The sequence below is a fragment of the Oenanthe melanoleuca genome, chromosome 17 (assembly GCF_029582105.1).
Source record: "Oenanthe melanoleuca isolate GR-GAL-2019-014 chromosome 17, OMel1.0, whole genome shotgun sequence".
Taxonomy (NCBI): domain Eukaryota; kingdom Metazoa; phylum Chordata; class Aves; order Passeriformes; family Muscicapidae; genus Oenanthe; species Oenanthe melanoleuca.
The window spans coordinates 3670411-3692526 of NC_079350.1; the positions used below are offsets into that span (position 1 = coordinate 3670411).

At 55.7% G+C, this 22116-nt stretch overlaps 1 protein-coding gene across 1 annotated transcript in view; it reads right to left on the reverse strand.

Moving 5' to 3' along the window:
• The window catches only part of RXRA (retinoid X receptor alpha), a 102900-nt gene extending 81471 nt beyond the window's left edge, over positions 1–21429 (reverse strand). Inside the window, exon 1 of the mRNA XM_056504860.1 lies at positions 21037–21429. Coding sequence (XP_056360835.1) covers positions 21037–21064 — 28 coding nt within the window. The 5' untranslated portion in view covers positions 21065–21429. The remainder of the gene's footprint in view (positions 1–21036) is intronic.
• Positions 21430–22116: the final 687 nt, after the last annotated feature.

Genomic DNA, 22116 nt, shown 5'->3' on the forward strand with positions numbered 1-22116 from the left:
CCTGAGCCAACCCTCCCTGGGGGTGGGCTTGGGGAAACACCACAGCCTCAGGGGCTCTGCCAGCTGTGCCCATACCAGAAACACATCCCTGGCTGGAAACCAGCTCTGGACCAATTGTGACCTTTCCAGCTGAAATTGCAGCCCTGCCACAGGCACAGGCAGTGCTGTCCTGGTTTGGGGGTGCTCAGGATCTGCCCAGCTATGTGCCAAGCCCTTCCTGCAGCCCTGCCTACGCAAGTCCCTCCAGAAAAAAAAAACAACAAAACAACAAACCAACACAGGCAAACACAAAAGGCCCTAATTTGATCATATTCTCTGAACTAAAAGCACCTTTGACCTAAATTTCCACGGCAGGGAGGAATTCACCCTGAGCTGGCAGTGGATTACAGCAGAACAGAGCTGGGTGTGCAGGGGCAGAGGCAGGACCTGCTGCCAGCCTGCCCAGGGCTCTGCCTCCCTTCCCAGCACAGGGAAAAGGGGGCAGGAACCCCCAACCCGCCCTACCCAGGCCTAGAAACGCCTGAGTGTCTCAATTTATGTAAAGTGCAGCTAATTTCACATTATCATATGATATTAGAGCAGCCTACCTCTCGCCTGCAGCCCATGTGCAAAATCCACGAGCAGAGCTGTGAGGAGCATATGGAAAAACATCTCCAAGCACAAACATCCACCTACAGCATGAGCTGAGCCATCCAGGAGAGGGGGATCACAAAAAAGGTTTCAAGCAGTAGCAAACAGTCTTGTGTATGTTTTTTTTCCTCCCAAAATCACATTCCCAGGAGAATGAAGCTTTCTCTAAACACTTGCATTTTCGCTCCTGCTGCCAGTTTCAAGGCAGCTGGTGGCATTGGCTGGTTTTGTTAGCAAGGTAACAGCCAGAATTATTCCTGCTCTGTCATTAGGAGCAGGTTTCCATCCCCATTTCCAGCCAGGCTGCCAGAAGTGAGGAGAGGCTCTGACAGAGGCAGGACGGTTTGGTGGGTGCTCAGGGAGACAGAGCATCCTCTGACTTTGTCAACACCTCTGCAAGAAATTTCCTGGGGAAGAGGGAGATTACAAAGTGCTGACAAGCTGATGGGATGTTTTTGAGATGCCCCACAAGCTGGCAGGCTCTGATGAGCTCCTCCAGGGCTGATGGAGAGCAGGGATCCATGGCACAGCCCCTGCTGGGCTGCAGGGATGAGACCATGGGGTCAGGCTGGACTGACTCACCTGAACCCACCCTTCCCATCCATCATTCTGGCACCAGGAACAAGTAATCCTCAGGGAAAGCTGTTTTTGGAGGCTGCTGAATTGTTCCTGGCACTGCTTGGGAGAGCTTTGATTTGCTTGAAAATCCCAAGCATTTTAATATCAGCAGAATGTTTGCTCCCAGGATGATGAGTCCTGCCACAGAACGGGACTGGCCTCTGTGTCCCCCCACCACAGGGCACTTCCCCTCTCTGCCTTTGTCATGTTGATGGGGAAGGGTGCTGGGAGCAGCCAGGGTCACCTGCACAGGGTGACAGAGCCATGGGGCTGTCTTGACCCACCCTGCCTGGCCAGGAACTCCATCAGGAGCTGGACCAGCCTCGAGCCATCAGAGTGGGATGAGCACCCAAGCACCAAAACACCCCAGGGCCATCAGACCAGGGGGCTCATCCTCACCATGTCCCCAATCTCTGTGCTGTGCCCTTTCCCAGTGCCAGCCAGCAGCAGCTCCAGCCACCTCCCAAAGTGTTGACTTTGGCTGTGGGCAGCCACATCTCTTCCTTGGGGCCACCTCACAGCCTGTTTGTTCCTTGGCCCAGGGAAAAACACCTAATTATTGCTTTTTCTTGCCTCTCCTTTCTTCTATTTTAAGATCACAGGCCTAAAATTAGATCTGCTGGCACAATGGGGCTCTGAGATTTAATCCCTTCCCCAAAAGCTGACAAAATAAGTTGATGTTTGAGTCATTTCTACAAACTCCTTGGCTGCCAAAAGAAGTAAATAAACAAACAAACAGAAAATGCACAGGGGCCAAACCACCGTGTCCAGAGGGATTTAAAAACAGCTGCACCTGCACCCAGGCAGAAATCCTCTCCCTCTAGCAACCCTCCACTGTGCTGTGGGCATCACAGACACTGCTCAGATGCTGCTGCAGCTGCTGGGAGAGCAGAGAGGCAGCAGACACAGAGCCTGCCTGGGTGGGGGTTACCAGGAACATCCTGGGACACCCAGGGGCTGCTCCCCCTAAAACACTCACGGGGACAGAGAGATGCTCAGGTTCCAAAGCCTGTGGCTGCAGAGAGCTTGCACAGAAAAGCAGAGAGGGATCTAGGATGGGGTGTGATCCTGCTGTGCCTGCAGCCCTGCTGCCAGCACACCCTGAGTGCTCCTGCACACCTCAGCCTGCCAGGTGGGGTGATCACACACACTCACAGCACAACCAGTTAATATCTGCAAAGTGCCCTGCAGTTAATTCATTGCCATGAACTCATTAGCCAGATTTTGGCCTCCCAAGCCCAGCTTTAAGCCCTGCCCTGCTAGGCAGGTGCTGGTGAGGCAGATTCTGTGCCCAGGCAGCACCAGCAGTGTCCCTGGGGTGCCACCCTGGGGTGGCCCCAAAGCCAGGGGTGCGCTGAGCACTGACTGGCCCTGTGTGCAGGAGCAAATTCCCATCTGGCACTGGATGAGTGCCATATGCTTCCCATGGAATGTGTCTGTCTCAGCTCAGCACCAGGGGGGTGTTCACCTTCCTCTGCACCCCAGCCTGGGATAATGGGCCAATTTCACATCCATGTCCCTTCCAGCATCACCTGAGGCTGCAGCAACACTGCTGGGTGGATGGAACACCTGAGGATGCAGCTGCATCCCTTCCATTCCCCTTCTCCACCCTCAGGACAAAAGCTCCCAAAAAGAGGGAGGCTGGAGCCAGAGCTGCTCCCCCCACAGAGCCCACAGGGATCTGTCCATCCTGCCTGGTGCTGTGGCACTTCCAGGGCTCAAACCCTGCAGGTCTCTCAGGGATGCTGCAGGCAACAACAACCAGCACTGGTCCCTGCTGGAAAATCACCTGCCACCCCTCTGCAGGAAACCCCAAAGATCTCACCCCAAACAGATCCCTGCTGTGCCAGCAGCAGCAAAAACCCTTCCCTTCACAAAAGCACAGCCACCCTTCCCAACTTGCCATGGATAATCCATGGGCCATGGAGCAAGAGCCACACCAGCAAGGTGGGAAAAGCCCACATTATGCCAGCTCCCAGGGATTCCCACAAGGGACAGAGCCCAGCCCTGGCCATCCCAAAACAGCTCCCTGAAACACCCAGAGTGGGCAGAGCACAGCCCTGCTCTCAGGGATGCCCATGATGGTCAGAACCCAGGCCACACCAGCTCCCAGGGATGCTCACACTGATCAGAGCCCAGCCCAGCTCTCAGGGATGCCCATGATGGTCAGAGCCATTGCAGCCCAACTCCCAGGGATGCCCACACTGATCAGAGCCCACCACAGCCCAGCTCCCAGAGATGCCCATGATGGTCAGAACCCAGCCCAGCCCAGCCTAGCCCAGCTCCCAGGGATGCCCACAATGCTCAGAGCCCAGCAGAGCCCAGCCCAGCCTAGCTCAGCTCCCAGGGATGCCCACACTGATCAGAGCCGAGCCCAGCCCAGCCCAGCCCAGCCCAGCTCCCAGGGATGCCCACGATGGTCAGAGTCCAGTCCAGCCCAGCCCAGCCCAGCCTAGCCCAGCTCCCAGGGATGCCCACACTGATCAGGGCCCAGCCCAGCCCAGCCCAGCCCAGCCCAGCTCAGCCCACCCCACCCCAGCCCAGCCGAGCTCCCAGCCCAACCTAGCCCAGCTCCCAGGGATGCCCACACTGATCAGAGCCCAGCCCAGCTCCCAGGGATGCCCACACTGATCAGGGCCCAGCCCAGCCCAGCCCAGCCTAGCCCAGCTCCAGGGATGCCCACACTGATCAGGGCCCACCCCACCCCAGCCCAGCCCAGCCCAGCTCCCAGCCCAGCCCAGCTCCCAGGGATGCCCACACTGATCAGGGCCCAGCCCAGCCCAGCCCAGCCCAGCTCCAGGGATGCCCACACTGATCAGAGCCCAGCCCAGCCCAGCCCAGCCCCGGCACGCGAGACCGCGGCGCCGGGAGCAGCCAACAACAACAAACTGGTGTGCGAGCCACAAAGGGAAAAAAACTCAGCGAGGAAACAATACTGAGCTGGGCTCTTCCCGAGCCCCTGCTGTAAATAACGGGTTTGTTTTATTTGTGGGAATTCTGAAAGCACAGCCCGGAGTGTCCCGCTGGCTCGGGCAGGCCGTGTCCCCGAGCAGGGGAAGTGAGTGACACCCTGCAGAGCAGCTAAATAAACACGGGGCCCACCAGGCTGTGCAGGGCTCTGGGCTGAGCCTTGAGCCTTGAGCCCAGCCCAGGTGGCACGCAGGGAGGGAGGGCCAGCAGCCCCCAGAGACAGGGATATTGCACACTCCAGTGGCTGTTTCCAAGGCAATGGTGGCTGGCTCCATCAGTCCAGCACGTTGGCTTTAGGCCTTCCCAAGGTATTCACCCCTTCCTTGCTTTCCACAATTCCATGGCTCGCCCATCACTCCTGACACACCATCCCCAGCGCTCCACACTCCTGGGCCAAGCAGGAGGCACCTTCTGCAATGGTTTTGTTTGTGTCAGAACAAACCTTTCCTCCTCTGCTTCCTCCTCCTGGTCCAGCCCTCACCTCCCACCACACCCAGGCCAGGAGAGAGCCCAGCAGCCCGAAGCTGAGACAAGCCTCAGACAGCACTGAGTTAAAAATACATCTTTTCCAGACTAAAGTTCAGTCCCCAAATGGTAAGAGAATCCAGGAAAAATGCAGCAGGCCCGGCTGGTGGCCGGCTTCCAGCACGAGCACCTCCCTTCGGAGGAATCCAGCAAGGAGTCTCGGCTAATCCACCCAGGACACACCAACATTTCTTCCTCATATTATTGGGCAGGGTGTTGGTTTTGTTTTCTTTTTTTCCTCTTTTTAGTTTTTTTTCCGTCTGCTCAGCAGATTTGGCGTTTGCTGGGATGGGGCTGGGGATGGAGGGACCCCTGGAATTCCCTGCTCCTGGCACCAGGGACTGCAGGTGGGAGTGGCTGGAGAAAAAGGGACCAGTGCAAGAGCTGGGAACACCAAACACACAAAATCATCCCCGTGCCTCAGTTTCCCTGCCCTGCTGGGGGGTCAACACAGGCACTGCAGGGGGATGAAACCATCGAGGTGGCACTGCCAGCACCCAGCAGGATGGGTCCCAAGGGTTCCTCCAAGTCCCAGACCATCCTACCCCACCCCACTGCTGCCTCCACAACCTCCTTCTGCCCCTGCTTTTTTGCAACTCCCAAATCCCCCTCACCTCCCTCTCTGCCCAGCTCAGCCCCTGGTAAGGTCCCAGATGTTTCCCAGGAGGATTTTTGCCCAGACCCACCGAGCGCCAGGCACACTCCTGCAGCTCCATGGGAGTGGTTCCCCTGTGCTGGCTGGAGCTGCAGGATGGGCTCAGGACACTCACATCCACCTGAATTCCTCACTGCTGGGAAGGACAGGAGCTGGGGGCTCACATTTGCTCCTGGGGGGCTCAGCACCAGCCTCTGGCCAGCCCCTGAGCAGGGAGGAGCCGCCACTTTCAGGCGATGCCCCCTGAGGAATTTGCACCTCATTCCTTGACACCTGCTCTAATTACAGGTATCAAGGCAGCCTGTGTCTTTCACAAGAGCTGTGAGCTGGCTTCCTGCTCCCCTTTCTCTGCGAGGGGCTCCTGAGTCACTGGATCCCTCCCTGCACAAGCAGAGGGCTCTGCCCAAGCCCCCACCAAGGGCTGGAGCAGAAACCCCCAGACTGAAGCTGTCAGCTGTCACATCCCAGGATCATCTTCAGAACTTCAGCCCTGCTGCCACCAACAAGAGTGTGCAGGCAGCAGTGACACTGAAACAGGAGAGGTGTTGCCTCTAAAGCCATGTGCTCAGCTCCCTGCACACACTCCAACAGCAAAATGCTGATGGGTGTCTCCAAAACCCATCCCAGCAGCACATCCCGAGGCTGCAGCACCCCTGGGACGGTGCCCCTGCCCCCCAGCTCTGCAGGGAGCAGCTGCACCCCTTTGCCAGCCTGCTTTTCCTCCCCAGCTGCTCCATTTCACTGCCCCATCCCCTCCTGATGGAGCTCCCTTTGCAGGGTTGTGGGTTTGAGTGTTGTTGTTGTTGTATTTTGAAACATAAACTCATTAATTTCAGCCTAATGAGGACTTTATTGGCCGGGGATTCCCATTATTCAGCTCAAGGAGACACAAATAAACACTCACAAGCTGTCAGTCCATGAAAGGATCCCGATCCTACTGATCCCACCTCTCCATCCCCTCCTGGTCAGACAGGTCATTCCACCTTTTCCCTGCCATTCCCAGATTTCCCTGTCCCACTCCACAGGCTGGGACCCCCACAGGGCTCAGGGAAGGGACCCTGGGCTCACAGCAGCCACACCACACCACTCTGCTTGCTTTAATTTTTAATCAAGTCACAAGACAGGGTGGATGCTGCTGGAAATAAATCATCAACCACAACAGCAATAAAAGCACCCTGGTGGCCTCAGCTGGGACGTGGCAAGCACAGGAGCAGCAGCCAAGCCACCACTGTCCCATCACTGAGGGGTGACAGGGAAAGGGAAGGGAAAGGAAAGGGAAAGGGAAGGGAAAGGGAAGGGAAAGGGGAAAGGGGAAAGGGGAAAGGGGAAAGGGGAAAGGGGAAAGGGAAAGGGAAAGGGAAAGGGAAAGGGAAAGGGAAAGGGAAAGGGAAAGGGAAAGGGAAAGGGAAAGGGAAAGGGAAAGGGAAAGGAAGCTGATATAGCCAGTCAGGCCAGCTGCACAGCCCCGTATCATCAGGAAAAAGGGATCCAGGATTGCAGCAGGCCCTGGGACACCTGCCCTGGGGACACACATCCCTCCTCCCTCGGGGCTGCAGCTCCCCTTTCCAGCCTCCTCCAGTCCCAGGGCCAAGGGGGAAAGGGGAGAGAAAACCTGTGCGAGTGCCTCCCACGCAGAGCTCCTCTGCAGGGATTGAGCAACTGGGGATGAGGCAGCAGCACCCACAGCACTGCCCTCACCCTGACACAGCTCCCAGAGCTCCCCCAAGCCCACCCAGATGGATCCCAGCAAATAAAACCTGTCTGCTCCTGGCCAGAGGGCTGCTCCCCACCAGGGTCCTGCAGCCCCCGCCCCGCTGGCAGCAGAGGGATGTTCTCCCTTTCTTCTCTGCGAGGATTAGACACACTCCTCTTCTCTCATTGCTTTTCAAAAGAGAGCCTTTTTATCACTGCTGGTCCCTGGGGGAAATCTCTCTCTCTCTCTCTTTCTCTCTCTCTCTCATGCTTTTATAGCTGGGACAGTGGGAAAGGAAGTTTTCCTTCATCTCAATCTCGGTGCTGACAGGAGATGCCCAGCACAGCCCCTGGGACCCTGTGTTCCCCCAGCACTGCCCTGCCCTGCTGGGGCTGCCACAGAGCCAGAGAACACCCAGCACAAACCCTGCCTGGGCCATTTCGAAACCCACACTTGCGAAATCCTCACGAAAACCCCGCCAGCAAACCCAGCAGAAGGCAGCTACAGGTGTCTGCCTACCTGCTCCCTGCAGGCTCCAGGGTTTAGACACGCACGGTGCTTTTAATGGAGCACTCCCATGTCCAAGTGTGCCTGGGATCACGGCCCCACGGCCAGACAAGCCATCCCTGCAGTGCTGTCAAAACTTCTAAACACCCAAAAAGTGAATTCATGTTTTTTCCCAACTCTCTGAGCTCTCCTCGTCACCGAAATCAGGGCCCAGGTTGGTCACAGATGAGGCGTTTTTTTAATTATCGACCATGGTGCAATGTTTTCTCTTTTATTTTTAGGAGGCTGTCGAAAACTATAGAGGAAATTATCCAAAAGAAGTTTGTTCAAACGGCCTGTCAGTTTGAGGAAGTGAAAATTAGACCAGAAAAAAGAAACCCCGGCCCTGAATCCTAATAAATCACACATCCACACACACACGCAAAATTGGAGAACTCTGGGCATGCCTCCAAAGCCCAGTAAATGGATGATAAACAAAACAAACCTAGTTCTGCCCGGTAATAAAGGCTTCCACAGTGGGAATTTCTCACTTGGGAATCACTTCCAGTGAGGGCACAGCTGGTGGCACATGGGGAGCTCCCCCATCACACTGAGCTGTGCCTGCAGGGACAGCCAGCCATGCCATCCCCAAATCCTAACTGCATGGATTTCCCCCTGACACAGAGAGATTGCTGCTGTCACCAGCTGGGCTGGCAGTGGGGACCTGCTCAGGGCTCACAGACCCACCCAGAGCAAACAAAACTCACACCTTGGAGGGGGGGAAAAAGCTGCAAAACAAAAGCAAGAGGAAGGGCAAATGGAAGAAGGATGAAGATGCTGAAATAAATCCCACCAGGCACTCAAAAGCAAAAACAGATCGTGGGACAGCAAAACCAGCAGTGCCAAGGCCCCTTTCAGCCTCCAGATGCAGCTTCCCACAGGTGAGGATGCTGCAGAGTGATGCCCACCCATCCCCATCCTCTGAGGCCACACAGCAGCAGGGACAGCAGGGACACTGGCTGTGCCCTGAGGAGCACAGTGCAGTGACCCCAGAGCAGCATTTTGGGAGACCACAGCTGGGCCAGGAGCTGAGGCTGTGACAGCAAAGCCAGGGGAGGGGTGGGGACAAGCAGTGGTGACCCCAGGAGCAGCTGGCACATCCCTGTGGCCCCCACTGCAGGGAGCTGACCCCAGCCCGTTCTCCTCCATTCTCCACCTCCCAGCAGATTGCCAGGAAACAGTTAAAGCTCTCAGAGCTGGGCTCCCCGGAGGACTGCAGTTAAAAGTCCACCAGGCACTTTCCCATGGTGGACTTTACCCTGTGATAACGCACCTGGAGGTGCCAGCCCGAGAGGGACCAGCCAGGCCACCAGCCCTGGCACAGCAGGGCGAGCTGGCACCCACGTGGGTGACCCCTGAAAAACCTGCCCAGCACAGAAATCTGCAAGCCAGCCCCCAGAGCAGCATTTTGGGGCTAGGCAGCGTGAGGCTGCAGCAGCACATGGAGCTGTGCTGTGTCACCCCGTGTGGGAACGATGTCCCCAAGGAGCCCATTCCAGCATGTCCAGCCCAGAACAGGCTCCAATCCCTGCCTGGCAGAGCCCAGAGATTCCTCTCCTCATTCCTGAGGGAGAGGCAGAGACAAGTGGCACTGCTGTCCCTGCTGGGAACAGCCACCTGGCTCTCCTCTCCAAGGTTGTCTGCAAATCCTCTCTCACCAGGACACACACCATTTTTTAAAAGCTGGGTGATGTAACCAACCCGTATTTATAATGCTGAAAACATCCCAAAGCTCCATCTCTTCCAGCTCCCCAGCACACAGTGTTCTCTTAATAAAATAATTGCAATGATGAATAGCTCCTTAAAATGTTCTTCTTCTGCAGCTACTGACAAGGCCAAGAGCTGGGATGGAAAGTCCTCCTCAATGAACCCTCAAGGTACATTCAGGATTTTACCTCCTCAAAGCAAAAAAGGGCTGAAAAATTGGGGAAGTGCTGCCAGTGCTGTTCCAAGTCATCCCACCAGGCAGAGAGCACTGAAATCCCTCTCCTGCAGCTCAGCCCCATCATTGCCTTAATAATAAAGTCAGCAAATCACTGCAGGTCAATCCCAGGCCTTGGTTAAGCTGATGCAATCTTGAAACCACTCAATGAAATCAACGCTGAGCTCCAGCTCCTGCCACGGGGTCCACAAAAATCCACCCTGACAGCAGCTCCTCTGCCCAAAGGCCCAGGGGACCCCAAACCAGCACCAGGAGCTTTGGGAAATCCAATTTCATCCCTCACTGCAAGTCCTCATGTGTGATTTCCACACTGACAATTACAGGGCAGCTCAATGCATTGGGGCTGGCTTTTTTTTTTTTTCTTTTTTTTTTTTTTTTTTTTTTCTTTTTTTTTTTTTTTTTGGTAGAGTCACTTCTGCCTTATTCATTTGCAAAGGTGCTTTGAATTAGGAGTGCACTGGCTCTGCCTTCCCTTCCCACGCAAAGCCTTTCACTCCCAGGCTCTCTCTGGGTGTTTTCCCACAGCCTGTGCTCTCCAAGACTCAAACTGAGCAGCCAAGGAAGAGCCCTTGGAAAGTGGTGGCAGAGAGAGAGAGACCTGGGACCTCATCCTGGGCTGGACTGCAGCTCCAGGGACTTCCCAGAGCCTGGGAGAACTGGCAGGACCGGCTGCTCCCACCCTGCAGGCACATCCCTGCTCCCAGCTCCAGGCTCACCCCTTCCTCCCCAGCACTCCTCCACCCCAAAGCTGTCCTCCCTACAAAAGGCTGCTCTGGGCTCCCCAAATTTTGGGGATGAGTTTCACCCTCCATGGCACTGCTTCCCAAGCCGTATCCCAAGGTTTGCCAGTTTGGCAAAGCCCTGAGAAGAGTTTTGGGGCTTCCCCCCACACCATTCCTGGGGTGCTCCACCAAGCTGTGCCCCCAGGGCGTGGTGCTGAACCTCCCAGCATCCAAGGGCAAATGCAACTGCTCCAAGAACGAGCCCTGGAGGATTCCTGGAGCAGCCCCTGCGTGTCCCCAGGGTTTTGGGATGGCACCAGGAGAGGAGGAGCCTCCCCTCGTGTGCGTGGGTGCGGGTTCCAGATGGGCACCTCGCTGTTTGTGATCTGCTGCAAGAAATCCCTGCCCTGCAACATTTCCTGCACACACCTAGAGGCCCTGAAACCTCACCAGACGTGGTTTTTCCTCCAGGTTTTTCCTGCCCAGCCTCAGCTGCCATGGCTCAACACTGGGATAACCAGAGTGCCCACAGGGAGAGGCACCCAGCACCCTCAGCCATCCCAAAAAAAACCTGCTGGGAAAAGCCAGAGCCTGAGCCCAACAAAGCCCTCTGATTTCCACAGAACAAACCTGCCCCACAGGTGAGGGGAGCAACCTGCCAGAAGGGAATTGCTGGTTTTGCCCCCAGAGAGGAGGGTGACACCCCAAGGTAAAGCACTGCTCCCAAAACACAGCTCCAGACACTGCCAAAAACCCCCCAGCCAGCAAAATCCGTGTCTCCCAGCCTTACAAGCAGCAGAGGAATGTGCTGGCAGGGTGTAATTCGGGGTGCCAGCATCAGCCACCCCAAACTGCCCTCTGGGGGTCCTGTTCCCAGCAAGTCCCTGCTCTGAACCGCTGTTTAAAGTCTCCCAAATTTGCACACAACAGGTACCCGCTGGCCTGGGGCCAGGCTATCTCCAGCTGGGATCAGCTAAGCCTTCCTAAGTGCTTAAATAAGGGCCTGCAGGTAATTGTCCCAGGAGCCTTAACTCTTCCTGGAGCCCCTCTGATATCCGGGCTGTGACGAGGAGGAGCACAGGTGAAAAACCAGCAAGTATGGCAGCGGGGAGGACGTGGATTTAGGGCAGCACAGGTCACTGCACCCTGCCCCTCCAGCACTGCAGAGCTTCCCTGGATCTGCCTGGGCACCTGTAAATAAATCCCAGGGCAGGGGCTGGGAGAGCAGCCTGCAAAGCACAGGGCATTAACACCCAGGCTGGCACGGCTGGCTCACAGCGTGCCCCAGCAGCCACAATCTGCTTAGGGGTGCAGAAAGTTTTGGTTTGCCCCGGCAGGAAGGGAGCCTGGGTGGCCTCTGTAGGTACAGGAAACCCCTTTCTATCACGCACATCACTCTGCTTCCTCTGGATTTCTTTAACCTTTCACTCTTGGCCTGATTTATGCTTTCACACTGATTTTTGCACGCGTGCATTTCCCTCCTCGCCGCTCCGGTGCTGCGGAACCACACCAGCAAAAAAAAGCTGGCAGGGCTTTTGGCATCCGGCTGCCCAGAGCCAGAATAATCCCTGCAGGGAAACCTCCTGCTCTGCCTCGCTCCAGAGGAGCTGGGATTTTGCAGGAGGAGGGGAAAACGCCGTGTGCTGTGTGGCTGTGCTGCGGGGCTGATCCACGCTGGGCTGCGTGTGATGGGCAGGCACTGGAGCAGCTAATCTGGGACCCCAGGGGCACATCCAGCAAAGCAGAGTCAGAGATGGAGATTCTGCTGCAGAGAGGCTGGGTGGTGAGCCCCAGGCTCCAGCACAGCCCAGGGCTGGACTTTCCTTGCAGACAAGGAAAAGAATCCACGAGCAGCTCGGTCCTGAGCTCTCCACAGCACCCTGTCCACAAAGGGCATCCCCGGCACCACGGGCACCTGGAGCAGTGCCCAGTGTCCACCAGGAGCACATGAGGACAGCGGGGACACAGCCCTAATGTCACCTAAAGGGCCTCTTGGGTGGGAAGAGGAGCTGCTTGTTCCCAGTCTCCACGGGGATCCTGGCACAAAACGAGCAAAACATTAGATGGTTGATGCTGGAAGCATCAACTCCCTGGGAGTGGATGGGGGAGCTGAGGCCAACAACTCCAAGGCACTGTCGGAGCAGGGACAGCAGCACAGAGCCCAGGGGAAAGGCTGGGGAGGAATCACAGCTGAAGTCAATTCTCCAGGCACAAACTGGGAGCATTTTAATCCATCCGGTTGGATAAATAAATAGTATGGGAGCAGGTGGCCCTGGTGTCACCACCAGAAGGGATGACAGAGCCAGTGCACCAACCTGGTGTTCCATCCCTAAACCCCCCACAACAGCCTGCTCAACCCCAGCCTTACAGGGAAAAGGAGAAAAATAGACCAGGAAAGCATCTCTTCAGCCCATTTGCATGGGACAAGGGAGGCCACCCCGAGAGCCACCAGCTCCCAGGGCTCCCTCAGCCTGGCACGGCCACCAAAAAGGAAATGAAGTCGCAAAGGTTATCGCTTTGGTGTTCGACTGAGCATAAAAATCCCGCTCTGAAAACAAAAACAAGGAAGAGGGAGACAGGGAGAGCGGCAAGGGAGGAGAGGGGCAGGGATCCACAGCCCCAAAAACCAGGAGAGGGGGTGCAGGGGCTCACCCCACACCAACACACATCTCCACAGCAGCAGAGTTCCCCAGGAAAATAAATGCAAAGTCTGTTGTAAAAGTTTATCAGCGAGGAAGAGCGAGCGCGCCTGGCTACAGGATAGAGATGTCATTATTTTCATGCATCTGCCTTACCCAATTTTATTTAGTTGCTTTCTGCACCATTTCATGCTCATTCTGCTGCTGAGCTAGACAATTGCTTTATAACTCTAGGGTGCAATTTCACTGTCTGTGAGCCACACGCACGCACGCGGGGGCTGCGCCGGGATGGAGCGGGGAGCTGCTCCTCCCTCCCTTCTCCCCACATCCCCAGCTCGGGGAGCTCGCCTGCAGAGGAGCTCTCTTCATAAATTTGAGGGGGGAAAAAAAAATTAAATTGAAATGCTAAGGCACTGTATATATTAATAAATTCCAGGAGTGAGTGTAGAGGGAGCAGCCCCAGCAAGCAGCGGCTCCCCCATTAAGGCTGAGCAGGATGAACTGGAGGGCAATCTGCTCTCTCACGCTAGGTGAACGCAGGGAGACTGCAGGCTGCAGGGCAGGAGCGCTGTGAATCACGCTGGATTTTTATGATCAATTGAAAGTCACACTTGAACAAGTGCAGGTCAGCAGGGAGGGCTGGTCACGCAGGTGCAGAGCTCCGAGACAGCGGCTCCAGCTCGCTCGAGTCGCCTGGTCCCTCACAGGGTACCTGGGGTCCCGCCCTGCCACTCCTATTTGCTGCTCCCCCACTCAACATCCCCCCCCAGGGCTGCTGAGGGGTGTGAGGGGTCTCCAGATGCAGCCCCAACACTGATGGGATGCAGTGTGGGATCATGGATTTCCCCATCACAATGTGCTCGAGCATCCCCAGCCTGTCCCACGCTGTCAGAGACCACGGCTCCTCCACACCAGGCACAGCCAGGGCTCCCCAGGCCAGATAAAATCCCTCATCTCACACAGAAAAAGAAGGGGTGCGGGCAGAAGAGCAGCCCATTTCAGTGTGGTAAGGATGGCCAGCACAGAAAGGGCGTTTCTCATTCATTGATCTCCCTTCTCCACCTGCACACAGGTCCTTAGGAGCAGGGCAGGGAGGCTGAGGGACTAGCAAACCACTCTCACCCACCCTTCACATCCCCAGGAGCAGCCAAACAGCTCCCTGTGAGCCCCAGGCTCTGCTCCTGCCTCTCAGATCCAATTCTTCCCTTCCACCACTCACCATCCCCTCCCATCCCAACCCATCCCAGGGAGGATTCTGGCTGGAAGATCACCCCCTCTGCTGCCATCCCCGTGCCTCAGGCTGGGTTTTGGCTGGAAATTCATCCCCTCCTGCCCTTCTCCTTCCGTTCTTGCCTCAGCAGTGCCATTGCCTCACTGCCACCCCGGGACGGGCACGTCGCAGACGCGCTGCCCACAACAAAATCGTCTCGCAGCAGCCCACAGAGTTCACAGCAAAGGAAAAAAAAAAAAAATAGAAAAAAAGAAAGAAAGAAAACAACTCTCCTCCAGCACTCACTTGTCAGCCAGAAATGGAAAAACAATAATCAAATGTTTCTGCCTTCCCACCCAGCTGAAACGAGACCGGGCATCCCTCCCCAGCCCGCTGCTGGCAGCACAAAGGAGCTGCCCCAGCAGCTCAGGGGCTGTAAATCTCAGCTCCCCCTCCCTGGATTTTTTTTTTTTTTCCCCAAGTCTGTAAAGCTGAAGAAAGCCAAAACTCCACAAAAGAGGAGCCCATGAAAAGCAACAAGCAGCTGGGAATCCCATTACCATTTTATTGGTCCCCAATACTGCTATTGGCCCTTTTATCTCTTGGCTCTGCAGCGATCCTGCAGCTGATGGGATCCAGGAAAGGCTCAGACAAGACCCAAATACACCACCAACCTCCTCTCATGGCCAAATAAACAAGTCTTTAACCAAAAAAAAAAAAAAAAACAAAAAATCCCCCAGGGTTTGGAAGAAGGAGCAATGACCACAGAGTGAGGGATTATCTCCTGCTAGACAAGGGGATGCCAGCCCTCATCCTGCTGCTTAATTACCAAATCTTCAGGGTGTTTCTCCCTTGCCCTGTGCTTTGGGAACACCTGGCTCGCCCACAAACCTCACCTGGGAGCTTTTCTTTGCTCCTGGGCCAAAAAGCAGTTTTGGGAGGGGGTTTTTTTGGACCCTGTGGAGCTGCCATCCCAGCTGGATGGAGGTTTCACAACCAGCCCACGCCCTGGCTCCGAGCCCGTTCCCAGCTCAGGGTGCCTCAGTTTCCCACCCTGGATCAGCCTCATCTGGGCACACCAACATCCATCCCCTCCTGATGTGCAGAGGCAGAATCACAGCCCCAAGGTGCAACCTTGGAACTTTTAGTGTGGATCACAGTAAGAGAAAAAGAGGAAAAAATAAAAAAAACCCAAGCATTGCGTGCTTAGCAATGGTCTGTTTGAACAGGATTATTTTTTAACTCCACATTAAACAAAATTTCAAAGGAGAGGAGCTGCTTTTGGGCTTAATTTGAGCCCTTTCTTCCCTTTCTCACAGGGGAATTGTTCCCTGTTTATCTCAGATAACTCCCTCCATTTTGAAAAGCTCCCTCCCCTCTAAATAAAAACTCAGGTTGTTTCCTTGACTTTGCTTTGCTTTTTTGTAAGCCAAACCTTGTCAGAGAAGGCAAGGTCTCACAGCCAGTTCCCATCTCAACAATAGAGCATTTTCCCAGGCTAAATTGCTTCTGTCTGAAAATCTTCTGGCAGTTTGAGCTGGCTGGCATGTGTGGGGATCCTTCTGTAGGGTTTTTTAAATCCTTATTTGCAATATTATTTCATCTGCTCCGCGCTGCCTTGATGTTCCAGCAGCCTTTGGAGAGACACAACCACTCCTCCCTCCTCCTCCTCTGTCCTCCCTCCAGGCACACGCTTCCCTTTGAGGAGGAGGAGAGGGGAAGAAATAAAATAAAAGACAAGCAAAGAGGAAAATGTCAGAAAGCTGCTTTTTGTGTGCGTGTCAAACGTTCAAAGTTATTCCAGACTCTAGTCTTTAAATGTAATAAAATACAGCAACTCCTGACAAAATCAATTAAAATAAAACCACCCAGGCTGCCTCCCCTTTTGCTTTGGAGCTCGACTGACTTGGAAGAGCCCACCTGGGCCTTTTAGGAAGCAATTAGGGAAGTGCTGGGATGGATCCCGAGTTCTTCTGAGCATCCCCCCAGTGCTGAGCTCATCCTGGCACAGTGCTGGGCACTCCTGATACTCTGAGCACCCCTGACACTGTGCTGGGCATCCCTGAGTTCTTCTGAGCGTCCCTGACACTTCTGAGCTCATCCTGGCACAGTGCTGGGCATCCCTGATACTTCTGAGCATCCCTGACACTTCTGAACATCCCTGACACTTCTGAACATCCCTGACACTTCTGAGCTCATCCTGGCACAGTGCTGGGCATCCCTGATACTTCTGAGCATCCCTGATACTTCTGAGCATCCCTGGCACTTCTGAGCATCCCCCCAGTGCTGAGCATCCTGGCACAGTTCTGGGCATCCCTGACACTTCTGAGCATCCCTGACACTTCTGAGCATCCCTGACACTTCTGAGCTCATCCTGAGCACAGTGCTGGGCATCCCTGATATTTCTGGGCATCCCTGACACTTCTGAGCATCCCTCCAGAGTGCCCAGATCCTCCCACATCCCCCAGCACCCCTCTGAAGTGCCCAGGTCCCCCCACACCACAGGGCACAGCGAGGAGAGCTCCAGCACCCTCCCTTGCCAGGGGAGGTGAGGATGGCTCTGACAAGGCAATCAGAGCCAGGGAAGGATTAATTAGAGCCCAATTAGGCTGCCCAGCTCGCAGGAAGGTCCCTGCAGCCTTGGTCAGCAGGGGTTTGAGGGATGGCAGGCTCTGGCCCAGAGCAGGAGCCCAGCTGGGGCACAGGGACCCCTCAGTGTCCCCACACCATCCCCACACCCTGCTGAGCCCCTCGCCAAGGCCACCAGCTCCTGCTGCCTCACTGCTGGGTATTTACAGCAGGAGTGAGTCGGGGATTTCAGGCAGCTCAGGGAATACTCTGAGCACACACAGTCCCCAGGAAAAGGCACCAGGATGCTCACAGGGACACAGCCCACGGACAGGGCAGGACCAAAGCACACCCCAAAGCCCTGCAGCACCCACAGCTCCCCTGTTTGTTTCTTCCCTTAACCATCCTGAAAAAAAAAACCCTAAAAAATCCAAAATTCAGCCCAATGGCACGGCTCTGACATATGGCAGCCCACACCTGCTCCCAGAAAACAATGCTCAACAAAAAGGTTTTTAACCCATTTCTTAATAAATATTTATTTTTGCCTTGAAGATGTGGGTGGGACAAAGCCAGGGTGTATTTTCCAGTGAAATGTTTTGATTCCCCCCTCGTTGGTTTTTTTTCCCTCAACAGGAGCAAAATGCCAATAATAATATTTGCAATGAATAACTCAAATTCTGTGGCTTTCTCCCCCACTCTCTTTTAAATAAATAAAATGCCCTAAATTTGAGAAACACAAACGCTCCCTCCAACACAGCAGGATGACTGTGGAATAAACTCAGGGATGCTCTGAGGATTTATTTCACTGTCACAGCCCAGATTCTGGAAAAGCCAAAAATTTCTTCCTTGTTTTGCATATGTCAACGAGGCTCCAGCAAGAGAGACCAGCACACAGCCAGACTTCCCCTCCTGCTCCAGCCCAGCAGATGTGGGGCAGAGGATTCCTCCTTCCTCACTGGGATGCTCAGATGCTTCCCACATCCCCCAGAAGTTCTGCTCCCTGCTGACTGTCACATCAGCTGCCAGTTTCTGAGCAGGACTGAGCATCCTGGCGAGGTCTCAGCCCAGAGATGCTCCGTGCACATCCAGGCTCATCCCAGGGGATGCAGGATGAAGGTGCTCACACAGAGCAGCCCCCAGCCCTGGGCTGTCCCAGCTGGACCTGGGGGTTGTTTTGCTGTTTTCCTCGGATTCATTCCTGCTCCAGCCCCACAGGACTAAGCAGAGAACACAGAGAGTCCTCACCCCACATCCTGAGCCCTGGCACGGCTGCAGGGCTGGGGAGAGGGACACACAGAGGTCACAACCCGCTGGAGTGACCTCTGGAGGGAAGCACCAGCCTCAGACACCCATTAACTCTTTCTTCCCCCACAAAGCTGAGCCTTGAGAGAGCTCCCCAAGCCCACCACCTCTCTTTTCCTCCCCAGAGATACCCAGGGAATGAGCAAAGGGAAAACAAAGCACTAAGAGCACTGTAAAGTCAGAGAACAAGCTGGCACCTGAAGAACTGAGTGCCCCATGCCTGACCTCAGCCCACACACCCCACCAGAGCTGATGCCCACAGCCCCAAAAACACCTGCACCACAGATTTTTCTACATTTTCCTCCTCCTGGAGACCCAGCACAACACAGAGGAACAAAAAGCTGGACAGTCCTGAGCAAGCTAAGCCTAGTAAAGTCAGGACTGGAGCTCCAGATGGCTCTGAGGCAGCATCTGCTGGACCCTGAGGTGTTTTAAGCCTCACCTGTGCCACAGTCCTGTGCCAGGCTGCAGGTTGTCCTGGCAGTGGTGACAGCAGCCAGCCTGGGAGATGCCCAGGGACGTGCTGTCCTCACAGGGAGCTCTCCAGAGAAGCAGGAAAATGAGATACTACTATTAAAAGTGCCCAGTGCTGGCCACACTTCCAGCAGTGACATCAGCAGGGTTATCTAAGTGTAACCACGGGCAGGACTTGGCCAGGAACCACCACCAGGCTTGGCCTTGCTGGGCCAAACTGAGCTGAGGTTTTGATGGGGATGCAGGAACAGAGTGGGATTTTGGCCACATTGCTGCTGTTCCCCAGCTCAGGCCTGTGCTGGTGTGCAGGGCAGCAAACCCCACAAGCTGGGCTGTTCTTCTCCCCTTGGCTTTTCCAACAGCAGCTGCCAAAAATGACACGAGACAGGGTTGGTGAAACACCCTGGCACTCTGCAGAGCTGGGAGCTGGTGGGTTTTGGACCATCCTACCTCCAGAGAGGCCCCATGGCTCATCCAGCTCTGCTCTGGTTTCACTGGGAAGGTCTCAGTTCACATTCCCCTCAATCCTACAAACTGCTCACAAGCTTCTGGACACAACCTGCCTGCCCTGCCCAGAGCAGGACCAAGATCTCCCCCTCCAAAACCTGCAGCAACCACTTTGCAGCCAAAGGGATTTCTCCCAGTAATCAGTGACCAAAAATCAGCACATAAAGTTTGGGAGTCTCTGGAGCAGCAGCACAACCCCAGACCCCAAACAGCTCCCACAGACAGCTGGATGTGCTCCTGAGACAAGGATGAGAGGTTTCAGCTGTCCTGGGGGGCTGCCCTGCTTTCCCCAGGGATGCTCCTGCTGCGTGGCACATCTCTAAAGGAGCAGATAAATCAGTTGTTTTCCACTTGCACCAGTGTGAAAACCCTTCCCTGAGCCAGCAGTCACACAGACTCTCCCCCTCCTACTCCCTCCAACCAACCTGACTAATAACACAGAGTATTTTTCAGCTTTTAGAGCACAACAGCAGAGTTGAGGACTGACAGAAAACACACTTAACACAGACAGAGGCCTGAGCCTGCCTGGATCAACAGAGATTTGGGTCGTCCTCCACAACAGCAACCAAGGAAATGTGAATCCCCCAAATTATTTAAACCACTCCAGTGAGGGAAGAGAGGCACCTTCTGCTGGGATGAGCCCCAACAGCTGCACAGACCCCACCAAAAGGAGCTGGTTGGATTTGGAATCAGGACCCCTCCAGGACACGCTGCAGCTGAGATGCTTTTGGTTCCAGCAGCATCTCCCACCTCCCAGCCCAGGACACGAGGGGCACTGTGAAAATGGGATTTTTGGGGGCACAGAGATGCCACCTACAGCCGTGCCAGCCCATAGGGCCAGGGTCTCCCTGGCAAAGCCCCCAGACCAGCACAGCCCTGGAAACCCACTCAGCGAGCTGGGCTGGTGGGAAACCTTGCGCTGGTCGTTTGTATCTATTCTGCACTTTGAAAGCAACAACCGAAATTGCAATTGGCAAACGAAACAAGCAAAAAAACAAAAACAAAGACACATCAGAAAAAAAAAAAAGAAGAGCAAGAAATGAACAAAACACACCACGGCGGGCTGGAGAGGCTGAGCAGAGATTCCAAGCCCAGGGAAGGCACAGGATGGTCTCGCTGGCCACGGAGCAGCTCTCGGGAGCCACCGGGCTGAGCGGGGACAGCGATGGCAACATCCACCCCTCTTCCCCCTCGCCAGGACTGGCGCCAGGCGACTTCGCTCAAACTTTTCTTCCCCCCAGCCCGAGCCCTGAGCTCTGCAATATCACTTCTGCAAGCGAGACGCAGGAGGCATTCGCCTTTACAAGCCAGGACTTGACTCAGTCACCAAACGATGGCAAACTCCGGCTGGAAATAGGTTTTAAACGCAGCTAAAAGGAGGAGGTGGGGGGGGCGGGGGGGGGGAAGGTGGAAAAAGAAAATAATAAAAAGGCAGGAGGGTCCCAAAGCGGCGGGTCCGGGAGCCGGCGATGCGCTGCGCGCCCCGGATGCCGCGGGGAGAAGAGGAATTTAAAAAAAAAAAAAAAAAAAAAAAAAATTAAAAAAAAAATTAAAAAAAAAAAAAAAAAAACAGAGAAAAGTAAAAAAATGAAAGAATGAATAAATAAATAAATAAACGGAGGGGGAAGGCAAGGCAAGAGGGGGAAGCAGAGGCTGCGGAGCCGCGGGCAGGGAGGGGGCTGTGCTCTGCCGCTGCCCCGTTCCAAAGCGCCGCTGGGGCCGTGACCGACCGGCCCGGCCCGGCCCGGCCCGGCTCCCCCAGCCGGGGCCCGCCGCTCCCCAGCGCTGCGCCACGACAAAAACAACAGCAAACCAAAACAAAAAAAAAATGCCCAACTCGGCGGCCGGGGCCGGGGCCGGGGCCGGGCCGCTCCCCGGGAAGGGGCGAGCGCATCCCCGCCCGCCGGGCCCGGTGCGCGCTGCGGGGAAGGGGCAGCGCAGCCGGGGATGGCGGGGAAGCGGCAGGACAGGCGCTGATTTTATCGTCCCCCACCCCCCGCGGTAGGAAGGGAGAATCTCTCGGAACAGAACTCACCCAGCGGCAGGAAGTGTTTGGTGTCCATGGCTGGTGCTTAACTCATGCCAAGGGGCTCGGCGAGAGCGGCGGCGAAAACACACAGGCAGGGCGGGCGGAGGGGAGGGAAATCAGCGCGGGGGGAGAGGGGAGGAGGGGAGGGGAAAAAAAAAAAAAAACACCCACGGGGAGGAGGAGGAGGAGGAGGGAGGAAGGGAGGGAGGAGGAGGAGGAGGCAGCGGGGAAGCTGCAGCCCCGCAGCGGCCCCGCAGTTGTGGCAAACTCCAACAATGTAACTCCGCCGCTCGGCTCCGCCGGGCGCGCCCGGCTCCGCGCCGGGGCCCGCGCAGGGGAGCGGCCGCGCCGCGCCCGCCCCGAGCGCCCGAGCCCAGCCCGAGCCCAGCCGAACCCAGCCCGAGCCGCGCCGAGTCCAACCCGAGCCGTGCCGAGCCGCGCCGAGCCCAACCCGAGCTGTGCCGAGCCGAGCCGAGTCCGAGCCGAGCCGAGCAGCGCCGCCCCGCGCCCGCCCCGCCGGCCCGCGGACAGCGCGGCGCTGGTGGTTGATGGTTTTGTTTGGGGTTGTTTTTCTTTTTTTGGGGGGGTTGTATTTTTTTTTTTTTTTTCTTAAAGTGATGAGGAAAATAGAGTGGGGAGAAAGAGGGGAAAGAAAAAAAAATTTAAAAAAAAAAAGGGAGGAGGAAAAGAGGGGGCGAGGAGGGGAAATTAGAGGTGGGGAGGAAGAGGGGAAGATGAGGAGAGTGGGGAGAGGGAAAAGAGAGAAGGAAAGGAGGGGGGAAAGGAGAAGGGAAAGAGAGAAAGAAAGAAGAGCGGAAATAGAAGGGAAAGAGGAGAGGGAAAAGAGAAGGAAAAGGAGAGGGGGAAAAGAAAAGAGAGGGGGAAAGGAAGGGGGAAATAGAGAAGAAAAAGAGGTGCGCAGCGCTGCAGTGGCAGCCTCGGAAGGGGGTTCCCGGGGCGATGCTGAGCAATGCCAGCTGTGCCCCTGAGCCCCGCCGCCTGTCCCCGGGCTGTGTCACACGGCGGGCAGCGCTCGCAGCGCGATTTATTTCAATTCCCATCCGTGAGGCACAACAAATAACTCCG